Here is a 26,282-nt window from a genome sequence, read left to right on the forward strand (position 1 = left end):
TGGCTTGGCCAGGAGCCCGGAAACAGGACTCTGGACACAATTTGGACAGTTTTGCCGGGTGACCCTGGCCCAGCCCAGTCGCCCAGAGCACGTGGCCTGGAGGGAGGAAGCAGTGAGGCCGAGAGGATGGGCAAGACAGAGCCACGCTCCCTGTGCCTGTCCCCACAGGGCTCCCTGCCTCCAGTCTCTCCTGCTCTGGAACTTTCTGGTTACCCATGACAAGTGCTTTAATTCAGGAAGCAGAACAGGAGGAGGAGCTCTGATTGGGTGGTTCCTTCTCTCAGATGGGAGGCGCCAGGAGGAAGGTGTGGGGGAGAGAAACAGCTCCCCTGACAGGCACAAAATTTCCCTGATGAGACAAATCACCACCCCCTTAGGCCAAGCTCAGCCAAACCAGGTGAGGCCAGTCAGAGAGAGACACGAGGTGAAAACCATTCAGTTTTGCTGGGTTCACCTCAGAAGGGGCTCCTTCTGTTTCGCGAAGATTCCCAAATCCTTGGGCCTGCCTTGGCAGGGACAGCCTGCTTGAAAAGCAAAGGCTGTCATCCTGTAATTAAATCTGAGACCCCCTCCCTATGTGACGTTGAGATGAAGCCACTTACATAACGCAGCTAAAAATAAGCTGACGAAGAGCTGCAGTTCTATCATCCCGTTTCCAGCCTTTCCTCCTGGGCTGCCCACTGGGGGTGTGGCAGGCAGGGGGTCAGAGTCGGGGGCAGTGTCGGGAGTTCCTGCCTCTGGCCCCAGCTCAGCACCCTGTGTGCAAGGGCCCGAGCTGAGGCACGGAGCAGGGGGACCGTCTGGTTCAGAGCTGGGGTGCTGGAAGATCGCCATGGCTACACGCCTCCCTGCTCGCACAGACAGCCCAGGTGAGGAGTGGCAGTTAGAAGTGACAGGGAAAGCCACCGGCCTGCAGGCTGCAGCCCACGTGTGTTCTCGAGCTGTTGATAAGCTGCTCATTTACAGAAACCCGCTCCCCACCTTCACCCCACCCCCACAGTACGGGGAAAAAGAACACTCTGGTCTGGAGCAGGGACAGACGGCCTGGGGTACCAGTGGCTGACCCTCTCTGCCAGCACTGGCTCTCTTGCTGCCCCTTTACATACCAGGTGGGAAGAGCAAAGCTTCTCATCATAACAGTGGCTTCCTCTTGCTGGTCTTGGAGGCGGGCAGGCCAGACCCCAGAGCTGGGCAGTGATTTCCTAGCTGCACCACTGCCAACCTCGAGGCATGCCATTAGCCCCCACGGCCCCCCGACACACACTGAGTCCAGGTGAGAAGGAACGAGGTGGGCTTTGAAAAGAACTCTGAGCACCTCCAACATACAAAGGTATTGGGACAAGCACGCCCTCCTGAATCCTGGGAGCTGGCCCTGAGCTGACCTCTCACCCAGCCCACCACCTGGCCCTGTCCCATTTAGGCCCTAGGTCCTTACCCTTGGTGCTCGACCCCAAACCCAGACACTGCCGCCATCTGCGGGGGCTTCCACAAAATTAGAAAAGGCCTCATAGGACACTGGTGGTCTCCTGGCCTGGGACTCAGACCTCTGCCTTCAGCTGAAGGGGTGGCCACGCCCATGCTGGAGACCTCTTTGGAGGCTGGTGGCTCATGGAAGCCGTCAGGCAAGGTGCTGAGTTTCTCAGCTTGGTTCTCCATGCCTAGGTGGGTAGGACTACCCCACCCACGTCCTGTGCTGCGCCTGCTATCAGCCCCTGTGCGTCTTCTCAGTGCTTCAAGGTGCGATGCGCCTTCATTTTCACTCGCGGCAGGTGCTCCGTGAATGCTCTTCTAACCGATGGCTTCCCTCCCAGCTGCTCACCTCCTGCCCAGCTGCCAGGTGAAGAGAGCAGTCCTGGGACAAGGCTGCTGAACCATTAGCCCACCTGGAAGGCAGGCCGGCTCAGAGTGGGCCTCTTAGCTCAGCCACTACCAAATGTGAGGCGACAGGAGCAGGACCTTCTGGAGGGTGGAGTGGTGCTCACCACCACGGGAGTTTTTCTGGGAAGGCCCCTCTCCTCCCTCTACTGTCTGGTGACTGATGGGAGCAGATAGCTCAAGACACTCCCCAGGCGGATCCCCTCCCAGAGTGACAAGACCCCTGTTTGAGCCTGCCAGCCCCCACCTGTCACGTCCCAGCCACTCCGCTTCTTCTGGGGGGGCAGCAGCTCTTCCCCTCCGCCCACCCAGCTCCACCTTGGCCCACAACCCCACGTGGGTCAATGGGCATGAATCTCAGGGCTGCTGAGAGAAAGTGCGTGCTGCATCAGGCTGGCACGGAGGAAGGGGAAAGAGGACCAATAAAGGCCCTCATCGGCAGAGCCAGTTTGAGCTGGCTTTCTGTCACTTGCAACCAAAAGAATCCCAGAAACTAGTTACACAGGGATCTACCTTACAACACTGCGAGCAATAAAGAAAAAGGAAGCTAGCCCATAGCAGGAAGGAAATTAAACGGAAAAGGTTGGTGAATGAAGGATTGAGGTGGAGGTGGAGGAGGGAAAGGGACAGCTTCCTGACTTCGGCTTTCCTTTGCTCTGTGTCCTCGTGAGGCAGACTGAGGTAGGTCCATTAGGGACAGACTCTGACTTCAGGTCCTGCCTTCACGCCTTGCTGTCTGTCGGGCTCCGCCAGTGGTCTTGTGGGTCGCAGAACCTCCCTGGGTGCCTGCGCTTGAAGGCGTGAATGAGCCTGTCCAGGGATGGCATGCTGGTGGAGAGGGCCAGGTTTAATTACAGGAAAAACAGCCAGATCTGGTGTTCAATAACGTAAAGCAAATCATTTCTGTATAGTAGTTTCATTTATGTAAATATTTCTCCAAGGGACTTGTTCTGGGAGCCTAGTGTGCCAGTCGGGTCAGCTTCCTCAGCAGAACCTCCTGGGAGAACCTAGGAAGGCTCCCCCTCGCCCTGCTTTTCCCACCCCACCAAGGTTCTCCCTGCCCCACCCCGTCTACCACCCCAGACCCTCCCTCCTCAAGAAAACTCCCCCCAACGAGGATCTTCCACCACGCGGAGGATCCCCCAAGGGCCCCCATCCTCCCTGTAGGAGCCTCCCCCATCCGCTCCTCTCCAGGCTTCTCCCCCAAACCCTCCCTCCCCCACAGTCCTCTTCTGTAGCCCTCCTACCGCCGAGTCCACCCCTCTCCAGAATTTTAGCCACAGCCCGTGCTCCGCCAGAACAGCCCTCCAGGGGCCTCCCGTTCTCGGGGCCCTCCCTCTCCGGGTCCCCGGCCCCTCTCCTCCCTCCCCTTCTGGACTTACCTCCAAAAGTGCCGGGCCGGGGCCGGACCCCCGGGGCCGCGAGCCAGCCTCTTCCCATCCTTCACCAAGCCCGCGCGGCCAGTGTCCAAACGCCCAGTGTCAAAGGGACGGTCACCTGCCCAGCGCGAGTCGGCGAATCCGGCCGCCTTCGGAGAGCGACGCCCAGGGCCCTGCCGCCCCGACTTGACACTTCGTGAAGTGCCGCCCCCACGCGCCTCGGCCGTCCGCACCCTCTCACCCCCCACCTTCTGCTCCGTTCTTCCTGCGCCACCCCGCCCCCGCCTCCCCGCCCCCAGCCCGGCTGTCGCCCGGGCCCCCCCAGCCTGTTCCCAGAGCCCCAGCCCGCGCCGCGCCTCCACCTCCTCCCCCGCGATCGACGGCACCACCGGCCAATCACTGCCCAGGATCGATTCCCCAGGCCCCGCCCCCTTCCCCGTCTCCGGAATTCACCAATGGGAAGAGACTGCGGGGGAGGGGCCTGCCGGTTACCTAGCAGCGACGGGCTGGGCGGGGGCGGGGGACTGGGGGTGGTGATCCGGGCGCGGCGGGGGCGGGCGCGGCGGGGGCGGGGCCTGCAGGAGGCGGGGCCTGCGCGGGTATAAAAGTGGCGTTCGGCGGACAGCCGCGCTCCTGGTTAAGCTCTGTGCACTTCTTTCCCGTACCGGTTGTGTCCCGCCGCCGCCTCCTGCGCCCCCGCTCCGGTCCGTGGTGCATCCGGACCAGCACCATGTCGCTGTCGCGCTCGGAGGAGATGCACCGACTCACGGAAAATGTCTACAAGGTGAGCCCCGCGCCTCCCGCGCGCTAGGGCCCGACCTGGCGGCCCCTGGCCCTCGGGGGTCTTTCCGGCGTGGCCGCAGGGACTCGGCGGCGGCCGGTCGGTCACAGGTGTGCGCGGGCGCTCCAGCCCCGCCACTCCGCGCTGCCTCCGCGCGCCCTTCCGCGCGCCTGGGACGGAGTGGAGAGGGGCGCGGGCCCTGGGCTGCGGCGGCCGGGGTCCAGGGGCTGCGGGGTCTGGGGCCGCGGTTGCGCGTCTCCCTGCCCTAGTCAGCGTGGTGGGCCCTCCGGACGCGGTTACGCAAGCCTTTGGGCACTTTTTCTCAATCGGCTTTTCCTCTCCACAACTCCGTCCCGGGCACGAATGAACGTGGCCCAGGTGGGAGGTCGCGCGGGCAGGTTGGATGGGGGGACAGATAATCCATCATCTTATGTAACTGCGGAGGGAGAAGACTAAGTGTGTAGGAGGCGGGCGCGCCTGCCTCTGCTCTGATGTGTGTTAAAGTCGGATTCGGATTCGCATCCTCCTCGGGAGTCACCCGGAAGCCCCCTGGGCGGACCTCCCTGTCCCTGTGTGCGTTGTACACACGTAAACAGGCCCTGGGGGCTTTTGTGTCTCCAGCCTCCATTTTCTCGGTTTAGACCCCTACCCCCAACAAAACAGACCCGGGTGCCGGGTGGCCCAAGGCCCACTGCAGTTGCAGACGCCCTTTCGCAGGAGAGATTGTGCCCTGGGCGGTCCGCGCGGTCTTCTGACAAAGCTAGGCTTTATTTCGAAACTGTCTGAAGGTTAAGTGGTAGGCTGGGAGGACCGGGTAGTTGGTATTTACATGGCAGTTGCTGGCTCATGGCAGCCAAATGGAATTGCAACGCACTGGCAGAGCAACAGTTTCTAATTGTATTAAACAACTATGGCTTCTTAGCAAGTGGCCTGTGAAACCGCGTTGGGCTATGGACAGCAGAGGGAGGCTTTGGAGGCGGCCCCTTTGCTTTCAGCTGAAACCCAGTGGGCAGACTGCACTCCAGCACAGCTTCAGTAAAGGTTCCAAAGTTGCAGCGAGGTCGTCTGGAAGAATCCTGAAGCTGAGTGGCGGTTGGCTAGGTCAGTTCTGAAGCCATGTTAGAGCTGCTGGCACGCAGGAGTCAGGCTGCCGGGGAAGTGACATGAAAAGGAGCAGCTTTGGGATGTCATGTGTGGTGTCGCGTAGAATGTGTGGCACACATTTCTGGTCATGTTGCTCTGCAAATGCTGTCAGAGGAGAAGGTTTATTCAATTATTAGCCATTAGTTCCATTAGGATTTGCTCATTGTGGCAGGGGTGGAGAGAAGTGCCGGGCAGTGTTTTTCCCCAGTTCCCCTGCTTCTGCACTGAAACCACTGAACAGGAACTTCCATGGCGAGAATTAGGAGGGGCACCAGGCATGGCTTTGCTCTGGGGACTCCCAGACCATCTTGATGAGACATATTACCCATGGGCAGTCAGGCATGTAGCTACAGCTGAGCGGCTGTCGATGGGACTGTGATTTGTCTGGAGTCTGAAGTGAGATCTGTCAGCAGGATGGAGGCAGAAAACCATGAGGATGGAGTGTTTGGGGACTTGGAGCCCCTCTGGGAACCAGTTGGAGGGTTTGGGGCGCACATTCAACAGGCAAGTCTGTGGTTTGTGTTCGGCAGGTCCGTTGATTCATGAGCTCCCGTGGGAAGGTGTGGCAATGAGACCTGGGATTTGTGGGGTCCGACACGTCAGGCGGTACGTGTCTCTGCTCAGGGGGCAGGTTGGGCTTGTAGCTGCTGCTCTTCCTGCCAGCCTTCGACTGTGTGCCCTGGTACCTTTTGTTTTGTCACCGGGGAGCACGGGGTTCCTCAGCAGAGCCAGTACCGGTTGAGCAGCTTTGGCATGCCGGCCAGGCAGAAACCAGCCAGGACACAGCCAAAGCCACCTGTGTGTGGCTCCGGGCCGGTCCAGCCGGTCCTCTGGCCTGGCCGGGGACGGCACTGCTTCTGTGCCTGTGTTGGCGGCTTGTGGACGAGTGTCTGGGATGTGGCCCTGCTCGGAGTCACACTGAGCTGCAGCTTAGCTGTTTGCTTTGGCCCCTGTATCACCTCGACTGCAATTCTGAGTGGTGTTTGCCTTGGCAAAGCAGAGAGAGGCAGGGACACTTGTCCTTGGTCTTGCTGATTAAGAATGCAGGCATAAAATGTATAGTTTTGATTCTTCTCTGTGGAAGAATCTGTAGAGCAGAGGTTGACCTCTTTCCTTGTGGCCCAGTTCCCGTGGGATCCATGTCCTCGGGGAATTTCATGGAAGGTGAAGGGGAGAGGAGCAGAGTGACTTCCCAGAGTCCATTGAGAACTCGCTTTCAGACCATGACCCTGGGCTGGACCCTCCACAGAATGGAGTGCAGACAGCAGACCCTAACTGTCAGGGCAGCCCTGGGTAATTCCCTGGCAGCCAGGGACAGAGGATGGGGGGGTGGGCGTCTGCTGCTCAGGATTAAGCCTAAACCGTAGCCTCTTAGGAGAGATCGCTGATGTCCCTGAGTGCTGAAGGGGCCGCTTAGCAGCTGGCCTCGGCTCCTGCTCGTTCCTGGGACGACTGTCGGATTGCTCTTCTTCTTATGATCCCACATGCCAGGAGAAGCCCTGGCTCCCAAGTGACCTGATGACCTTTGAGGGCGGCAGCTCCGGCATGTCCTGGAGGAACGGAGTGCCATGGACCTCAGCCTGTCCTGAGCGTGCAGCGGGTGGGACACAGGCTGAGGAGGAGGTGAATGTCCCTAGGAAGGCAGCAGGCATGGCTCTTCACCGAGTCGTGGCCCTATGGCCTTGGTCAGCACGGCCAGATTGGTCACCAGAGGTTGTCTGGTCACCCCCACCCTGCAGCTGTTGTGGGAAGCTGGCCTGGCCATGGTGCCGCTGCCCTGCGAAGGTGGCGTGTGGCGGATACCCTGCAGCCAGGAATGTTGGGTCTGCCATCTCTGGTGCTACTGGTGACGGCTGGTGCAAGTTAGTGGTGGAAGGAGGCCGCCTGGGCAGGTGAGAGCTCACTGCTGGCTTTTCTGATCAAGGCCTGGCTGCCCAGCCCTGCCCAGTACCCTCCACCTCGTCTCACCCACTCCTCCAGATGGGTGTTTGGGGGAACGGTGGGAAGCATGGGGCCCCCGAGTCCCCTGCCATTCACTTCAGACCCCCTTCATCCTCACCCATGCTGGGCAGTCACATCAAACTGTTGGCAGCCATCAGAAGCCTGTGTTTGGAGTGGACCGAGCTCAGCAGACCCTAGGTTGGAGATGAAGTGGACACTGAGAGGCACGGCCTTGGCAACGAAATGCCTGCTGGGAGGCGAGGAATCACAGCTGTGCCCAACTCTGTGCACGAGTGTGTGTGTGCACGTGAGTGTGAGTACACACATGTGCGTGTCTGGTGCTGTGTTTGCTTTGTTTTAGAGGTGTTTCCAGGGGGGCTCCATTGGGGCACTGTTTTCTGATAAGATGACGGGGCCTGCTGTCCCCGTTCCCGAAGGGACTGTGTGCGTCTCCCTTCCACGAGAATGCTGAATGGCGTCGCCCTTCCCCACCGTGCGTTCCAGCAGCAGTGTGTCTCCCAGCCCCTCTGGTGTAGCTAGGCAGCAAAGGACAGTTTCCCTGCTGCGCTGACCTCTGAGCTGACGGGTTTCAGCACCTCCTGGACCCAGGTCATGTCCCAGAGAACTGGCTCGCGTGGTGGCAGGTGCTGTCTGGCGGTGGGTCTAATGGCAGTTGGAGCGTGGGCTGGGGAGCAGTGGCTCTCCTAGGTCGGGAGGGTCCTCCCTGAGCACACATCTTGTGCTGGGGAGCTCAGTGGGTTTATGGGCCTGATGTGTGCGCTTGAGGCTCAAGGCAGAATGACGTCCAGCGCTGGCCCAGCCTCGTGGGGCATGGTCATTGGTGAGAAGTGCAGGTTTGTCGCTGCCGTGTTTTGGACCGAAGCTTCCTGAGGGCCAGCACGACCCCCCACCCCAGCATGGGCATTGCTAGCTGGGCTGCCTGGGACAGGCCACTGTCAGGGGAGGACTGGCCATTGAGCTGGAGGGCCTCGTCCCCTCCTCCCCAGCAGGGGAGCCAGGCTGGCACCCTCCCTCAGTTTGTGGGTCTGGGTTCTGCCCCGAGATGTCACCACAAGACCAGGAGGGTGGCAGGCAGGGCTGGCCTTGCCACTCACTCGTCCCCACTCAGCCTCGAATCGCACTCTGGATGGACGTTGCTTGTGCCGTCATCCTTGGGTGGGCACACCTGAGCAGCTGATCAGTGTGGGGGTGCCCTGAGCTGCTGGTCAAGCTGACTGCTGTCCTCTTGCCTTGGCCCTGGGTGCACCGAGCTGGGGCTCCATGGCCTTCTCAGCCAACCCACCCGGGCGGTTTTCCTTGAGGCCTCAGGATGTGGAGGCTGCTCTCTCATGATGGTGAAGACCTGTGCCCTGTGCCCCCTGGACACACAGCACTGGGGTAGCCATGGAGGGGCTGCACTGCCATCCGCTGCCCACCGCCGCAGTAATTACGAACCGGCACGGACTGAGTGGGCACCTTCCTCCAGCTCACCCCACCCCCCCAGCTGCATGGCTACAAGCTGACTCGAGGGGCCCAGCCAGAAGCCACAGGCTAGGTCAGGGCATGTGCCATGTCCCCACTGGGCAACCAGCGGTGCCAGCCAGTAGGCCTGGGAAGAGGTCGATGCCCAGGCTGGTCTTAATGGAGAAAAGCCTTCCGTCCCCATGTGGCGTGCCCCTGAGTAGCCAGGTGAGGTGACTCAGTGTGATTCCTTGAGTGTGGGGGCCCCCCCAAACCTGGAACTGTGGCCTCATGTGAGTATCAGTGCTTGGGAGTGGGCGAGCCCCATTTCTGGTTCTGGGGCACCCACATATGCATTGCTGTCACCGCCTCTGCCATGGGTCAGCTGTTTGGGCTGCTTGCTCTCAGAGCAGTGGCCCAGGACCCCGGTGGGGTAGAGGCCGTGCCAGACTCATGTCTCCAAGCAGACAGGGAAGTCCCTCTTTCTCAGGGCCCGAGGGCAGTCCAGGGTGTCAGTTGGGAAGCAGTTGGTCCTACTGCGCTCTGGGGGTCTTGGTGTTGGTCCACAAATGGGGGGGACCAGAAAGCCCAGGGGGACAGCTGGGACTGTGAAGACAGTGTCTGGGTATGGGAAGGCAGGACCTCACAGCAGACAAGTGCTGTCTCTAGGAGGTGACCTTGGAAACCTTGGGGGGCAGGCAGGGGCTACACCTCTGTGCCGTGCCCAGTGGGGCACGTGGGCAGTTGGGGCCTCGAGGTGACCGCTCTTCTGACGTGCTGCAGGCGCCCCACCCACCTTGTCTGGTCCTCGGTGGCCTGTGGGAAAGCCAGAGGAATCCTGCTTCGTCCTCTCTGCACCCTGCAGCGTGCACGCCCAGGACGGCCAGCTCCCTGCAGGCCTTCCTGCCTGCTCCATGTGTCGGGGGCCTGGGGGAGCCAGGTCTGCCTGTCCTCAGCTGTGGACAGCACCCCCACGTCCTCCCTCACGTATGCAGGTGTCTAGACATGTCCCTGAGCTGTGTGGAGACAGGACCACCAGGAGGAAACAAGGCTGTAGGTCAAAGCAGAGAGCTTTCTCTTGCCTTGGGGTGTATATTTCCTACTTACGGGAGCAGTTCTAGAATTTTGGACAGATTTTTTCAGTCATGTATCAAATACACATGAATAAATGGGTAGGGTTTTCCTGAAACATCCTCACATGCAGAGTCTGACTCTCCTGAGCTTTGTTCCGGCTGACAGCTGTCAATGTCAGGGTATCTCCAGTGCCAGGGTGTCCCTGGCCCCACCCTGGCACCTGGTGTGCTGATGGGGCATTTCCTGAGTGTGTCTGGGGGTTTTCTTCTAAGCCCCTGGACCCTTGTTCTGCCATTTTTGTTGCTGGCAGTTTCTTGTTTTTTTGTGTGTTTTTTTAATTAAATTTATTGGGGTGACAACAGTTAGTAAAATTACATAGGTTTCAAGTGTACCATTCTGTATTACATCATTTATGTCTCATATTGTGTGTTTACCACCCAGAGTCACTTCTTCCATCACCGTATGTTTGATCCCCACTACCCTCTTCTGCCACCATCCTATTCCCTTACTCTCTGATAACCACTATTGTCTGTGATTTTTTGTTCTTTGTTTTGTTACTTTGTTGCTTTCAGTTTTCTATCCCACCATTCAGTGAAGTCATATGGTTCTCGACTTTTTCTGTCTGACTTACTTCGCTTAGCGTAATAATCTCAAGATCCATCCACGTTGTCACAAATGGCACTGTTTCATCTTGTCTTATGGCAGAATAGTATTCCCTTGTGTGTGTGTGTGTGTGTGTGTGTATGTGTATTTATAGATCACATTTTTTTTATCCAATCGTCTATCGAAGGACACTTTGGTTTCCATGTCTTGGCCACTGTAAATAAAGCTGCAGTGAACATTGCAGTACACCGTGTTTTCCCGAAAATAAGACCTAACCAAAAAATAAGCCCTTAGCATGATTTTTCAGGATGACTTCCCCTTAATATAAGCCCTAATGCATCTTTTGGAGCAAAAATTAATATAAGACCCGGTCTTATTTCTGGGGAAACACGGTATATATTTTTACAGATAAATGTTTTCAGATTTTTTGGGTATATATCCAGGAGAGCAATTGCTGGATCGTATGGTAATTCTAGTCTTAATTTTTTGAAGAACCTCCACACTGCCTTCCATAGCAATCTGCATTCCCAATGATAAAAGGTTTTCGGACCACAGCCAGGACCCTGGTTCCTTCTTAGTCACTAAGGGGTTTGTGGTTGTAACGTCCAGGCTTGCCCCCACCCAGCCATAATGGAGACAGTCAACAGGTGGGCCTGCACTGTGTTGACACACATCGTGACAGGGCGTGACATGCCCTGGGAGTTGTTAGGTGTCTGTGCTCTGACAGAAATCGACATCCCTACTTTGGAATGGAGGGTGAGGGTGGGGGGAGGGTGTGCCCCACTCCCAGGCTAGAGTTGTGTCCTGCAGGCCGTTCATGTCACACGCGTCAGAGCTGACCTGCCAGGGCAGCTGCCTCCAGCCAGGGTGTGGTGTAGGCAGAAGTGCCGCTCGCTGCCCGAGATGACACGAGCCTGGGGCTTCTCCACACTCTTTGCTGCTCTGAGCCCAGGTAGGGCTGTCGAGCCCTCTGCCCTGGGTGACACTCTGCAAGAAGAGGCCTGTTGTCCACACCGCCATGTACTCCCTCCTGCCCCCTCCCACGGAATGCAGGTCCTTTGCAGTCCAGGGACCCATGGAGCGCAGGCCGTAACTTGTCCTGCCTTTGGGAATCCAGGCCTGGAGGTGGCCTGGACACCCCCTTCAGCCAGGAGCTGCGGTCAAGCCAGCAACACAAGTCCTGATTGCAGGAATGTTGCCGAGGCCCCACGGCAGGGGGCTGAAGGCGGCGCCTGGGTCTGGACATCTCGCGCTCCCCCTCTGGCTCTGCACTGGGGGGGGGGGTGGGGACGCGGAACATCAGCCAGGGACCCCCTGGGCTTTGCAGTCTGCTGGCCATTGTGAATAAGCTCTGAAGGTTGGCTCAGGCCAGGCACGGTCCTGAGAGTTGTGTGTGCGTGACCTTGTTCATCCCCAAATCTGCTCCACGAGGGGCCTTGGGTGAGCAGCTGGGTGGGCGCCTCAGTGATGAGGCCGGTGGCTGCCTGAGCCCGGGCCTCTGGCTTCCAAACCTGCTGCCTCTCTGTACCCGCCAGCTTCGGGTAAGTGCTTTGGCTTTAGTGTTACCGTTTTCTCATTAATGATTAAATGGGACGATGGCACGTAGGAAGTATTGGGTAAGTGGTGGCTGCGATTATTAGCTTTAAGAATGGAAAGTTGTTTGGGACCAGGAGGTCGGGGGCAAAGAGGGGAGGCCCCGGCTGGGGCTCTGTTGTCGCCCTCTGGCTTCCCTGTGCCCAGCCGCCTGAGTGGGCCGACCAACCTGCCTGACATAAGTGCAGTGGGGGAGGGGCAGGTCTGAGGCTGCAGCCCATCCAGCGGGAGCCCAGCCCCTGAGACTCAGGTCAGAGCCTTCACAGGGATGAGCACGGGTCAGTGGCCTTGGAATGTTCTAGCCAACCAAGCAGTAACCAGGTCTGGGTTTGTTGTCAGTGATGCGAGCTCAGGATCAGGCCTCACTGCAAGTGGGAGTTGCCCAGGTCAGCTCAGGCCACGGGACAAGCACCTCAGACCCGGCAGCTTGAACAGCAGACTCTTCTTTCTCAGTCTGGAGGCTGGAAGTCCAAGGTCAAGGTGTCGGCAGGGTTGTCCTGAGACATCTCTTTTTGGCTTGTACCCCCACAGGGTTGTCCTTCGTGTGTGTCTGTGATCTAATCTCGTAAGGACACCAGTCACACTGGATCAGGGCTACCCACGTGACCGCATTTCAACTTGATTATTCCCATGGAGCCCCTTCTTTACATGCAGTCACCTTTGGAGGTGCTGGGGGTCCGGCCCCCAACACATGAAATTTTAGGGGACGAGTTCGGCTCTAGGACCCTGCGGGCCGTTGGGCCCCTAACCCCAGTGCAGCGGCCAGGACAGTGGGCAGTTGTTGTCTGGGTGCTGTGTGTCTGAACTGCAGCAACCTGTTTCCAGGCCCCGAGGGGTTTCCCTCTGACCTCAATCACAGGGCAGTCCCCCGTTTGTGACAACACATTTCCTGGGGAGCACACTGGATCTCCTCATGAAAGCAGTCGTGGGAGCGAGGGCTCCGGCGTAGCCTGACCACACAGATGGCGGTTGGAGGACACAGACCCCTCTGCGGGCTGGATGCCCCCAGGCCTGAGCGGTCAGGGAGCGTGTGGCCCAGGCCTGCACATTGGAAGGCGCTGTACAGTGACTCTAGGGGCCGTGCCCACTGAGCTCAGGACAGACAGGACGTCCTCTTGGACAGGAAGGAAGTGGCCAGGCCGGTAGGGCCCTTTTGGGACCCTGCTGCTCTCGGCTCCTGGTCTGACGGGGTTTGTCTGGTTCCTGTGGGAGTGGCTCACCATGGGACAGACCCTGCCCAGCACCCCCAGCACCAGCCAGCTTGGGGCTTCCAGGTCCCCAGGACCTCATTCAGAAGGGGTCAGGCTTGCGGTGCCTGAGAGAAGTATGGGGGTGGGGTTGTGGGGTCCAAGGAATCACTGATGGTCCTTGACTCCTAGAAGGGGAGTGGGGGGTGGGGGGTCCTGGAGCTCAGGCTGCTCTTTCCTCATCCATGTGTGGCCTTGTGCCTGTCCCCGAGGGGAGCACGGAACGGCCTGGCCCTCAAGCCAGGACTGGGGGAGTTGGCCAGAATTTTGTCTTTTGTCCTGGTGTCACTCAGCCCATAGCTCAGGCCGTTCCCGGTCCCAGGGCCTCCAGGGGTGATGGAGGGGTACCCACCCTTTGGCTGTGAGGCCTCTGTGCTCCCCGGTGTCACTCTGGGTGCCATAGCAAAGACACAAGTTGTTATTTTATTATAATGTTGGGGGCTTCATAGGAAGCTGAGGAAGCTGAGACCACAGCCCTCCTGGGGTGACTCTTGGCCCCTGAAGCAGCATGCAGTCCATCCCCGGCCTCCTTCCAGGCCCCTCTTCCACCTCCTACAGGGCCAGGCTGTGCACCGCCTGGCTACCCCTCGCTCAGTGATGGGGGACTCCAGTCTCTGTTCTGGAACAGTGCAGACGCTTTGTTTCCCACATTTGGTCCCATTGCAAAGTGGTTTCTCATGCACCCTCCTCAGGAGGCTGTGGCCTGGCTGGCCTCCCACACACTTGTGTGGCCCTGGCCATGTCCCTGCTGGACGCCCTGAGTGCGGACGGGGGTTGTCCTTGTGGCCCCTGGGGGCTCATGGCCTGTGGGGGAGTCTCGTGGGAAGGGGAGCCTCGTGCTGTTAAAGCATAACCAGGCTGCTTGGTTTGTCCCTGTTCCCTCAGGGGCCTCACCTGCAGCCCCTTCACTCCCCCATCCTCACCCCATAGGCTGTTTCATTCTGGAAGCTGTGTTGCATCTACTCATTTTCTGTTCACGTGTGAGTATAGTCGTACCTTATTTCTGGCTCTAAACACATGAAATCCAGCGCAAGGTCTGCCTCCTCCAGGAAGTCCTCCCAGCACTCACTGAACTCGTGGTTGGTTTTATTCCTTTAAGAAGGGTCCCCAGGACAGATGCCCTAGTTTTTAGAGCGGGACAGACTGCCCTCTGCCCAGGGCCCCAGCTAGTTGGTATCCCTTGTGTGTGGGGGCTGCAGCAGGCAGCAGGAGCTCCCATCTTCCTCTGGTAGTGCCTGGACAGTGGCACTACTTGGACGACTTGCCCAGAGCTGGCACCTGCTTATCCTGTCAAGTCCTGAGAGAGGTGGGAGATGAGGGCAGGTGGTCAGGGCATTTGGGCATTGGGGCCCTTGGAGACTGGTGGTCATGTGTCCTGGGTGGGCAGATGGGGCAGGCTCTGGGCCCTGCCCTGGCATGACGAGGTGCCCTGGTATCAGCCTCCTGGGGAGGGGGACACGGAGGGGGAGCCGCCTCAGCCTTACTCTTGTGATGTCACTGGAACATGGCTTCTGAGGGAGCCCTGGCAGGTAGGGCTGCCTGGTGGCACCTGGTCCTGTCCTGACAGCCCTGGCGGCCCGTCAGGACAGTGCTGGGCCCCGTGTGGCAAGAGGGACAAGCCCAGCTGTGCAGCTGGCCTATGGCTCCACCAGGAACTCACGGGCAGGCTCTTAACCTCCCCATGCCTCTCTTTGTCCATCCGTAAAATGGGGCAGTGACACACACAGACCAGTCAGGTGGGGATTCAGGTGATGGGGGTGTAAAGGCCACCCCTCCCCAGGCAGCCAGGTGGAGTCCTCGTGTTGTATCATCCTTCAGTTTGTTCTTCGAGGTGTGGCGAGCATAGAGAAAATGTAGCCTGGCTCGGCCACACACGTCCCCACGTGCGCACAGGACGGCCACCCCTCCTTCCTTTGCTGTGTGTGAGGGGTGGAGGGGACACGAAGGCATGGCCCTCCCTCTCTGTCTGTCAGCAGAGAAACTTTGTTTGTGGCAGACTTGCCAGGAAAGTGCTGGGGAGGGGCTGGGAATCAGAGCCCAGGAATAAACAAGCCCGGGCCCAGGAGCACAGGCCCTCAGCTGAGCTCCTTTCCAGAAACGTGTTGGCCACTCCCCTCATTCCCCCCGAGTTAGGGGGTGGTCTCCACTGCCCTTTCTCCTCGCTGTCTCGGCAGACCCATGACTGAAGAAAAACAAAAATGGCTGTCACTGTCCAGGATGTGGCCAGGAGCCGGCCAGGCAAGAAGACTTCCTGGGGCTTGTGGGCTGTCCTTTCCTGGAGACAGACAGTCACCTATGCAGCTGCACTCTGCCCCTCCTACTGGCTCCTGTAGGAGTGCAGGCTGGGGTCTTGGCGGGGATCCCCGGGGCTAGAGGGGCAGCCGGGTGCTTCCACAGTGGAGCCGTGCTTAAGGCCTGGCTTCCTGTGACTTCAGGGGCAGCAGGAACATCCAGCTGTGTGACATCCCGGCAAGAGGGTGAGCGTGAACCAAATGCGCCTGAGCTTGGGAGCGTCTCTGGCAGAGACCCCTCCTCACCTTGCCCCTTCCGCAGTGTGCAGAAATTCTGTAGGGGAGTTCTCGTGGCAGCCGGAGGGTGTCCTGCAATCAATATTGAATGAACCAATGACTGGGTGAGAATGTGCCATTGCTAAGTGTACGTTGTTCCTGGCCCACAAGGAATGAACAGTCGCCACATGCGACAGCATTTCAGGGTTTCATAGAGCAGGTACCAGAGTTTGAAGACAATGCTGGTCGTGGCTCATGTAGGATTCAGTCCTGACTGGGGGAGGGTGGTCCCAGAGTGGGGTCCTGTGGCACCTCTATGCGAGCTCCCGTGAGTCTTGTGACAGGCGTGAGGCAGGCACCTCGGGCCCTGGGTGCACACAGCCCGAAGACCACAGGCTCACAGTGTATAGGGGTCCTGCCGGAGGCCGCTGTGCAGAGGACCACTCGTTCTCTCTGCCGGGAGAGCAGCGTTCCCCGGGTTCACTTTTGTTTACGTCCTCCCTGCAGCATCAGTAATGAAGAGATACTCGCTTCCCCTCCTAAAGTGAACACCCCCACCGCACGCACTGTGGAGGGTGTTGGCGTGTTTGGATCTCAGCTCCCTCTGAGCAGAGTCCCCAAAAAGCTATAGCTGTCCTGTCAGTGCAGTGTGATCACGGACGCACAGACGCTCCCCCACGTGATGACCCGGTGGAGCTGCTGCCTCCCTCGGCACCCAGGGCCCCGCCCAGGGTCCAGAGTTACCAGTGGGTGCGTGGGGCAGCTGCATGGCCTTGGTTCGGGGAGTGAGGGTGGGGGCGGGCATGGAGAGTACTCACCCAGGGTGAGCTGTGCCAGGCCATGGGTGGCGAACCCCTTGCGAGGCCTCTGAGGGTGGTTTGGGTCTATCTTGGGGCCAAAGCACAGCCCAGTGGGTCCAAATACCTCTGAGCCCTGGACTGGCTGGGGACTCAGGCTCTGAGAGATGCCGCCAGAGAGGACCCCCCTCATAGAAGGGGCTGGCCCTTCGTGGACCACTGGGGTCCCTCCCAATGAAGTTGTCATGGACCTGACTGGTCTCTGGCTGCCATCGTTCTGGGAGATGCAATGACCCGGAGCTGAGTGGGTGACCATTCACTGTGAGCCCATCCAGGCCAGCAGTGGGTATTTGCACTCTGACGGCTGACCTTCCCTCAGGGCGTCAGCGTCCGGGCAAGACAGCAGCACCTGTGTGACCAGGCCCAGTCCTGGCCACCCATCCCTTCTCAGTGCAGCACAGGCCATTCCCTGCCCAGGTGGCCTGGCTGGGACCCCAGTGCCCGTCCTGCCCACTTGCTCCCACGTTCTTTGTGGGTGAGCTCAGCCCCTGTGCTAAGGAAGTGAAACCTGGCAGCTGTCCCCATGTGTCATTGGGAGGGCGTGGGTGGGCCGCCATGGTAATCCCCATGCTTGGCCTGGGTGGCTGCTGGCCTGTTTCCTGCTATCACTCAGGATGTGAATGGGGCTCAGAGGATGAGCTTGGGTGGGGCCTCCTCTTCCTAATGGGCCAGCGTGGGGGTGGGGGCTGCCCAGGAACCTGAACCTGGGGTGGGGGCTGCCGAGGTCCTGGCAGCTAGGTCCCGAGAGCACAGGACCTCAAATGCCCACCTTCTATGGCAGTGTCTCAGACCTGCATTTGTCAGTACAGTGAGACACACATGCTGAAACTCCATGCACATGTGAGCACACAAGCATACACATGCACACACAAGCACGTGCATGCATATTTACACACAGGCACATGTGAACACAGGCACACGTGATTGCACACACGCTAGCATACACATGCACACAGGAGCACACACATGCACACGAGCACACACGCACACGAGCACACGCACACGAGCACACACATGCAAACGAGCACAAATGCACATGAGCACACACGTGCACACGAGCACACGCACGCACACGAGCACACGCATGCACACGAAGCACACACGCACACACGAGCACACACATGCACACACGAGCACACACACGCACACGAGCACGCACGCACAAGAGCACGCGCACACACACGAGCACACATGCAACGAGCACACACATGAACACCAGAACACCAGCCTGGCGACCAAACCCGCTCCCCCAGGCTTGCACCGGCCTCTATTCTTTTCCGTTTGCATGAACTCCAGCTCTGGAGGCTCCTCTGCCCCCCTGAGGTCTGTGTGGCGGCTGGAGCAGTATGACCGTGAGCTCCGCCAGGCCCGTGCATTATCCCTGGGCTGATAACCCCAGACCTGGCCTCCTGTTCAGAGTCCTTCCCAGACACCATCTGTCTTACCCTGCTGCCCATGATGTGACATCCCCACCCCGAGTCCCAGGCACTCCCAAGAAATGACATGTCCAGACTCGGTTCCCCACTGCAGGGTCTGGCCCCCAGACCAGTGACCTGCATCCTGTCCCCCACTCCTCACACCCCATTCACCCCATATCAGGGTCCGTCGTGTTCAGGACCTGTGGGGCGGCCCCACTCCACTGCACTCCAGCCATCACCTCTGAGACCACTGAGCAGCTCCAGTGGGTCCCTTATATCTGCCAGTGCCCTTGGCTACAGTTGACCCCCCAGCAGCCAGAGGGGTCCTTCTGAAATGTACTCAGACTGCCTGGCTCTCTGGCCCATGACTGCACCGCTCCTTGCTTCCCCTTCACACTGTCACACTGTCCCCTGACGTACCTGCCCACTGGGCCCTGGCGTTGGGCCTTTGCACTGTCCTGCCTGCGTCTCTCCTCGCCTCCACAACGTGGTTCAGTTCCCTGCTTTCTCATATCAGCTGAGGGCTTCCTTCCCCACCTGCACATGCGCTGTAGGCCCTTGGGATGGAGTCCCTGCTGTGTCCCCCAGTGCCTCGGCTCTGGTGATCACAGCAGGTCCCGGGTGCCCCAGACAGAGCAGAGCCCGGTGGGCACCCCTTCCGTGGGCCTCGGTGCCTCTCTGTGCTGACCCTCCTGGCCACACCTCAGGGCAGGTGGGTGGAGCACGGGCCAGGAAGCTGGATTTCTGGAGCCAGAGCCCACTGTCCTGCTCGGAGTCCATGGTGTTGGTCCCGCTGACTGAGGGTCAGGAGCGGGGGCAGGAGGGCTTTACTGGGGCTGGAGCGGCGACAGTGTGGGCTGGCAGGGAACGCGTGGCTTGTCCTCTGTTCACGAGCAGCATCTGGGCCTCCGTGGTCCCACAGGACCGGTGCTTCCCCATCCTGGTGACGGTCCTCTCTCACTCAGGAAAGACCAGACACGTGTTGTCGAGCCAGGTTTTTCCCTGAAAGTCCCTCCCAGCCTCTCCGGCTGGGGCTGTTGGTCAGCAGTCAGGGCAGATTCCCCGGGAGAACTGCATTTGGCTCTTGTACGTGCCTGTGATTATGCCTTGTAATTAAAACATTTTTGGGGGAGTGGCCCAGTGGCTCAGATGGTTGGAGTCCTGTGCTCCTAACACGGAGGTCACTGGTTCAATTCCCACACATGGGCCAATGAGCTGCGCCCTTTACAGCTAAGATTGTGAACAACAGTTCTTCCTGGAGCTGGGCTGTTGTGTGCTGCCATGTGCTGCCAGGAGCGGCCGGTGAGCAGCGTGAGTGGCCGGCAGCCGGCGAGAGCTGCTGTGAGCGGCCGACTGAGGACCGACTGCCTCAGCAGTGGGGGGAGCACAAGGCTCATAACGCCAGCATGGGCCAGGGGGCTGTGTCCTACACAACTAGACTGAGAACGGCTTGAACTGGAGTGGGGGGTGGGGGAGGTGGGAGAAGGGAGGGAAAACAAAACAAAACATTTATTTGGCCTTAGAAGTGAAAAATATAATTTCTTCAGTCTAAGAACTGCTGACATTGGCACCAAGACGTCAGTCCATTGGGCAACCAGACCTGGAGCCTGGCACTTTGTCTGTGGGGTGCCATTCGCGAATCAGGCTGTGGTTAGGCTGTGGGACGCCAGTCAGAGCCGCTGTCTGGTAATTGACACGTTGAGTGGAGACTCCAGTGAGGGGCTCCCAGGCGCTGAGCATCTGTGTGGCTGGCGGGAGGGCCTTCCTCGCCGACTCAGCCCTGCCAGACGGGACCGGGCACCTCGGCAGCCCCGCACCTGAGCGCCACCATGTGTCACACGCAGCCCCCCACGCGCCCTATGTTTATTCTCTTGTTTAGGCTGCAAAGCCCCCGCAGCAGGGTCTGTTCTTGTCCCCACGTTACAGATGTGAAAGGGCATTTGCCCAAGGGTGTTCAAGGGAACAGCTGGGGCTGGACCCAGGAAGCCTGTCTGTGGCCCCTGGGAGGTGATGCCCCCACACTTTGTCCTCGTGGTCACCTGGTTGCCTGTGCCACTGACACGTGCTCTCTGCTCTTCCCCTAGACCATCATGGAGCAGTTCAACCCCAGCCTGAGGAACTTCATCGCCATGGGGAAGAACTATGAGAAAGCCCTGGCAGGTAAGGCGGGGCAGGGCCACGTCTCAGCAGGTGGACGAGAGCGGAAGGCGGCATCTCGTCCCAGAGACAAAGCTTGGCTGGCTGAGCCCTGTCCCAGTGACAGTGGGGACGGCTTCGTCCCTGGTCTTATCCTCTGGTTGTGATGAGAGCACGGGGTCTGGTCTTGCGTCTGTGTTGAGTCTGTAGGATTGGGCTTAGGTGAAGCTGTCGGGGCCGGTGGTGGCCTTCGGTTTGGGGCCCTCAGCACCTCTCTGGCGAGTGGCCTGTCTGTGGCTCACACACAGGGCGCTGGGGGGTGCAGCTCGAGCAGGGGCCATGGGGGCGTCTGAGTTGGAGGTCTCCATGTTTTTGAGCACCGACCACCGGTCCCCCACACCCTTGACCAGGTCTGCCCAGGTCGGGAAGCAGGGTGTCACTCTAATTACAGCATTTTTATGAGCAGGGAGGTGCCTGTGTCTCTGGAACGTGCCCCAGTCTCTGCGGCTGCCCATGGCAGCTGTGTTCAGTGGGCTGTCAGGTTGCAAGCAGCAAAGAGAGGCTGGAACTATTAGCTCTTGTTCTTTTCACCCTCACCGTCGCCTGGGGACAGCACCCGCAGGATCTGCCTGTCCCTGGGCAGTGGCCTTACTGGTGTCCAGGTGGGGTGTGTGGGCACAGTCCTGCCCGCTCACCATGCCTGGGGACGAGAGGCTCCACCATGACCCTGGTCCTTCCCGCTCGGGGTCCGCCACGCAGGGCTGACCCTTTCAAAGAGGAGCGGCAGCAGTGTCCACACAGACTGTGCCGAAAGTACAGGAGGACAGCTGGGGTCAGTGGCATGGACAGGCAGCTCCGGCCATCTCCCGGTCCTGGGTGGCGGTGGGGACCCCGCACAGCCCTGTGCTTGCGGGGAGCACATGTATTCTGCAGCCAGCACCCCACCAGGTTCTCTGAGCGCCCCAAAGGCCTGTGAGGTCCCAAGGAAGCCGGGAGGCACCTGCTCCTTAGGCACCGGTCCTGTCCTATCCGAGCCGTCGGAAAGAGCTGTCCTTCCTGGAGCTGAGACCCAGCCTGTGGGGTCTTATGACAGTGGCAGGTCTCAGGCTGTGGCAGTGACCTCCTCCCCCCCAACCCCCACTGGAGTTGACAGCAGAGGCTTTGGCTGTCAACTGCACTGGGTCCTGTGTTGGGTCCCCTCCCCCGCAGTGGCCTAGGACAAGCTCTTGTGTGTCATCCGAGAGCTGCGTCCTGTCTGCGATGCTGATGGACTGGAAGAGGTGTCTGACCGAGGAGGCAGGAGGGCTGGCGCTGGCATGGAGGGTGTCGGACACACGACCCTCAGACTCCCCAAGAAAGCTCGTTCCCACCCAGTCGGAACCAGACTGGGCTTTCATGTGCTCCTGGCTGAGTGTTATTTTTCCTGTGCACACAGAGGGAGCTCGAAAGTGCCAGGAGTTTCAGCCGTGGAGATGGGCTTGGCCTCACATGGTTCCACCGATGGCGGTTTCCCAGGGCCATTGTCTGTGAGGCACTGCTTACCCCCAGGTGGCTTTCCCGTGAAATGACGGAATTTCTTCCCCAGGTCCGTGCCCCTTGTGAGTTGGCCGCCGCTGGCCTCCTCCCTGGTTTCTGCACGGGCTCTTTGATGTGAGACACAGGTTTCCTTCCGGACTTTTCATCCCCCACTTGGGCCCCCCTGAGACTCTCCAGAGAACTGTGTGGAGAATCGGAGGTTTCCTCCCTCTGCCTGTTTTCCTGGAAGGTCCCAGTAGATGAGCTCAGCGGCCCCGTCACCACCATCACCTCAGCTGCACTTGGCCTCCCCAGAGCCAGATTTGTGCCAAGTTTGACCTTTTTTCTACGTTTTAGGGAGCCCATCCCCCCGCAGTAGACACACTTCAGCTGGCTGGGCACGGAGCCCACGTGTGCTCCTGGGCTGCAGAACAAACTGCGTGTGCTTAATTGAAAACACCTAAATAAAATTTGATAAAGTGCCGGGTTACAAGCCCCTAACCGGGTTCTGTAGAAAACGGATTAGGAATTGCAATTATCCCACTGGTGGCTGCAGGCGGGGCTCCTCCCCAGCTGGCGTTTGCCTGGCACACCCAGGGTCTCCCGAGGGTCACCGCTGTCCCGAAGGATGAAGCTTTACTCCAGGCAGCAGGCGCCGGGCGTGGAGTTCAGCCGGCACTGAGCTTTCCAAGTTCCATGAGAAGTCAGGCCCCCTTGTGATTAGGTCGCGAGCCCCCGTGGGAAGTGGTGTGAAGCCCCCCTCCCCACCAGCAGCGGTGACTTGAGCTGCTTTGAGCAGCATGACTCACTTCCAGCCACACGTCTCGCTGAGGCCGGGGAGTGATGGACCAGGGTTCTCTCCAGGTTGCCCGCGCTTTGAGTAGCTGGCTTCCTGCCCACCAGCCTTGCAGGTTTCTCCTCTGCAGTGGTTGTCTCCGAGGTCTGCTCAGCGCTCCCCCTCCCCTCCCCCTCACCAGGTACCACACGTGCACTGGACCTGAGTAGCTTGGCACTTGTATGCACACTGGGTTCTAATAAGGAAAGGAGCCCTCACGTCGGAAGCAAAGAACATCAGCAAGAGGGAGTCAGGTCCAGCCCAGACAGACGTGTGTGCGGATAGAGGCTGGCTGCCGGGGACGTCAGTCCCTAGTGAGAAATTCACCCCCCTCTCTCCTCTCTCAGGTGTCACCTACGCTGCCAAAGGCTATTTCGATGCCCTCGTGAAGATGGGCGAGCTGGCCAGCGAGAGCCAGGGCTCCAAGGAACTCGGTAAGATGCCCAGAGGTCCCAAGTCACTGGATATGCACAGCGGGTCTGGGGTCCTGTCCTGTGTTTGGTCCTTTGGTTTGGGGTCGGGTTTCAGCTGTTCACTAAGGGAAGATTTTCCTAAATGACTGTTTCCCTGAGACTGGCTAGGGCTGTGAGGTGCACACCCCGCTGAAGGTGGGGTCACCGGGCAGCCTCAGGTGCTGCTGGGAGCTCGCCCTGGTGGCTCCGTCATCCTGAGAAGCACGGCCCAGGTGAGGACATGGGGCAAACCCACGTTTACAGATGTTCATGGCAAAGCTTGAATGGCTGATGTGGGGTAGCCACGTAAGAAGTTGGGCTCATGTGATGGCACGTAATGACGTGGGGAAGCGTTTCTGCTATAAAAACGAGTCACAAGGAGGCAGACCCATCGCCTGGTGGGGCCCCATTTTGTAAAAATGCATTGTGAGCGTGCATATCCTGTGACAAGTGGACGAGACCCCGGAAGTGGAACAGGTGGGGTTCACAGGAGGGGTTGTTGTTTCCTTTACGCTTTTTCTCTGTTTTGCAAATTTTGTATGATGAGCTCATGTTACTTCTGTAATGAAGGTACACAGTACAAAACATGGCAAGTCATGAGCTCCCCTGCGTCACCCGAGGCCCTGGGTCATGTCGACAGGCTGGGGGCTGCCTGTCCCCCTGCGGTGGCCTCAGGCCTAGGACTGTCATATCGCTGCCCCTCTTGCTCGCATCCCCCTTTACACTTTTCACACATCCTGCACCAGAAAGCGGGCCTGTCTGCTGCAGGGTCCTGCAGTGGCCTGTGCCACTCCCTTGTTTGGGGACATGGAGGCCCAGCACCGTTCCCGCAGGCCTGCAGCTCTGTGTCCTGTGATTGCCGCCCGGGCACAGCAATGGCAGCGTCCAGGTTTCCGTGAGACCAGTGTGAAAACGCAGCTGCTGTGTTGACAGATACTGTGGGACCTGCCTGGGCAGGAAGAAGGCGGAGGGAGCAGGGGCAGGAGGCTGTGTGGACGTGCCTGGCCGAGCAAGTGACCAGGGCTGGGCTCTGCTTCTGGGGATGGGCAGCCTTTCTTCTGTGTGCAGAGGGTCGTGCTGCTCTCCAACTCTGGCGGGAAACCTTCTGGTCTCGTGCACGCAGAGTTGCCCTGCCCTTGGCAGCCCCGTGAGAACACGGCGGGGCCATGTGGCGCTGCGGTGGTCAGGCCTGCAGGTTTCAGCCTGGGTGGTGACATGTAGGACATTTGGGTGGATGGAGGCCTGGACACCTTTGTGACAAACAGTGGCTAGACCAGCTGGCTCCAGGCCCTGGCACTCCTGGGCCTCCCTGCAGGGGGGTCGAGTGTTGTGCAAGTCCCGGTGTGTTTGCACAGGGCTCCTGTCTGTCTGTAAAAGGGGCCTTTTCTTATCGGGGAGAATCACGTGCTGGCTGTGGGGAGACGTGTGCTCGAGGACCAGGCGTGCCTTCTCCCTGTGCTCACACTCACACGCAGAAGTGCCTGGGTCTGTCCCTGGGAAAACGAGTCCCCGTGAGGCCCCACAGTCAGGGCGGACATGTCCAAGACGGGGGTGAGGTTCCAGAACTTCCCGCTGGCGGTCGTTGCTTGGGGTCCTTGCCACAGCAAGCCTGGTGGGCAGGCTGGACGGCCTCGTGTTGGTGTCAGCACGCGGGGGGGTGCCAAGGGAGAGCGTCCCTACTGCTCTGGGAGCTTGGCGGGGCTCCGGCCTGAATCAGGGGCTCCCGGTGGGCTTGTGCATTTTGAAATCTCACCTGGGGCTTATTTGTAGTGTGGGGTCCATCACCAAATAGGAGTTCCCACTGTGTGCGTCTGCAGAGGTGGCTGGGCAGTGCCAGCCAAAGGAAGACCATGTTCCTTCTACCCCAAGCACCTGGACACCAAATGTGGGGGTTCCCACACCAGCCAATTCTCCAGTTCATTCAGGCCCCCGCCACTGTCCCCGTCCGTTCAGTGGGACACTCTACCTGACTCAGTGCAGACCCCATGGGCTGAGAGCTCCAACCCACGCAACTGCCCCCACTGCCGAGACCAGTGGCGGTAGTGGTCCCCACCCCACTTACCCACACTCCTGTCAGTTTGCCTACACCTTGGGGGTTCCCACGACCCCTTCCTCAGGTCTGCTAGCTTGTCAGAATGGCTCTCAGAACTCAGGAGAGTGGTTACCTAGATTTACCAGTTTATCCTAGAGGATACGGTGACCACACAACCAACAGCCAGATGCTGGGACACACAGGGCAAGGTCTGGGGAGTGCAGGCGCCTCTGTCCCCACGAAGGGATTTGTACGGGGCTTCCACACGGAGGCATGATCAGTTAGTAACTCAGTCCCCAGCCCCTGCCCCCTCCCTGGAGGATGGGATGGGGCTGAAAGTTTTAACTTCTAATCAATCACCGTCTGGTCTCTCTGGTGACCAGTCCCCAGCCAGGAGCCACTCCATGGAACAAAAAGCACGCCTGTCCCCAGGACATTCCAAGGGATTCAGGAGCTGTGTCAGGAACCAGGGGCAGAGACCAACAAATCCTGCTGCCTGCATCATACCAGCCCAGCTCCGGGAGTTGTTTTTTCTTGTGGTACCATGCTTCCCCCAAAATGAAACGTAGCCGGACAGTCAGCTCTAATGCATCTTTTGGAGCAAAAATTAATATAAGACCTTAATATAAGGTTTTACTTTACTATATGATTGGGTCTTTAATATGAAATGATATGATGTAGTATAGTATAATATAATACGTGTTATATTATACATAATATATAATATGTTATAATACATCATATGTTACGTTTTGCTCCAAAAGACGCATTAGAGCTGATTGTCCGGCTAGGTCTTATTTTCGGGGAAACATGGTAACAGCTTTACTGCGACACAATTCACCTGCCTGGTAGCTCACCTATCAGCAGTGCACAGTTCTGTGGTTTCTGCTTAGCACGTCCACACACTTGGGCACTGTCACCACTTATGGTTCCAGAGCACTTTCATCACCCCCGAGAGAGCCCATGCCCACTAGCAGTCACTTCCTGTCCCCATGGTCCACTCTGTGTCTGCATTGGCCGCTCCGGCCTCCTCCTGTGAATGGCATCGTGCAACGTCCATTGTGAACTTGGCGTCCGGCTTCTTTCGGGTAACAGTTTACAGGGGTCATCTGTATTGTACACTCGTCAGTGCTTCGTTCCTTTTTTGTGGCTGAATGCTATTCGGCTGGCTGGACCACGTTTTATTTGTCCATTCACCATGGAAACTAGGGTTTCCACCTTTTGACTAGACTGCTGCTATGAGCAAGCATATACAAGTGTTTGTGTGGACAGTTGTTTCCACATGCTCTTGGGTCCCATGGTTGGTTGGGATGTGACTTTTGATTCAAGTACACGCGCCCCTGGTTTAAAAAGCTGCCCTCACTGTGCCCCAGGCAGCCACCTTCATCTCTGGGTACTGTTTTCTTGCTGTTTGTGTCCAGACCTCTAAAAGG

The 26,282-nt window shown here is 58.9% G+C and overlaps 1 protein-coding gene across 3 annotated transcripts in view; it reads left to right on the plus strand.

Annotated features, from left to right (window-relative positions):
* The first annotated feature begins 3,869 nt into the window (after positions 1 to 3,869).
* Positions 3,870 to 26,282, plus strand: part of BAIAP2 (BAR/IMD domain containing adaptor protein 2) — a 66,583-nt gene continuing 44,170 nt past the window's right edge. For all 3 annotated transcript variants that reach the window (XM_019735656.3, XM_019735654.3, XM_019735655.3), the window contains exons 1-3: positions 3,870 to 4,038; positions 19,964 to 20,039; positions 22,713 to 22,799. In XM_019735656.3, the coding sequence (XP_019591215.2) occupies positions 3,985 to 4,038; positions 19,964 to 20,039; positions 22,713 to 22,799 (217 nt within the window). In that variant the 5' untranslated portion in view covers positions 3,870 to 3,984. The remainder of the gene's footprint in view (positions 4,039 to 19,963; positions 20,040 to 22,712; positions 22,800 to 26,282) is intronic.

The sequence above is a fragment of the Rhinolophus sinicus genome, chromosome 12 (genome assembly GCF_057876585.1).
Source record: "Rhinolophus sinicus isolate RSI-liver-muscle chromosome 12, RSI-T2T, whole genome shotgun sequence".
NCBI lineage: Eukaryota > Metazoa > Chordata > Mammalia > Chiroptera > Rhinolophidae > Rhinolophus > Rhinolophus sinicus.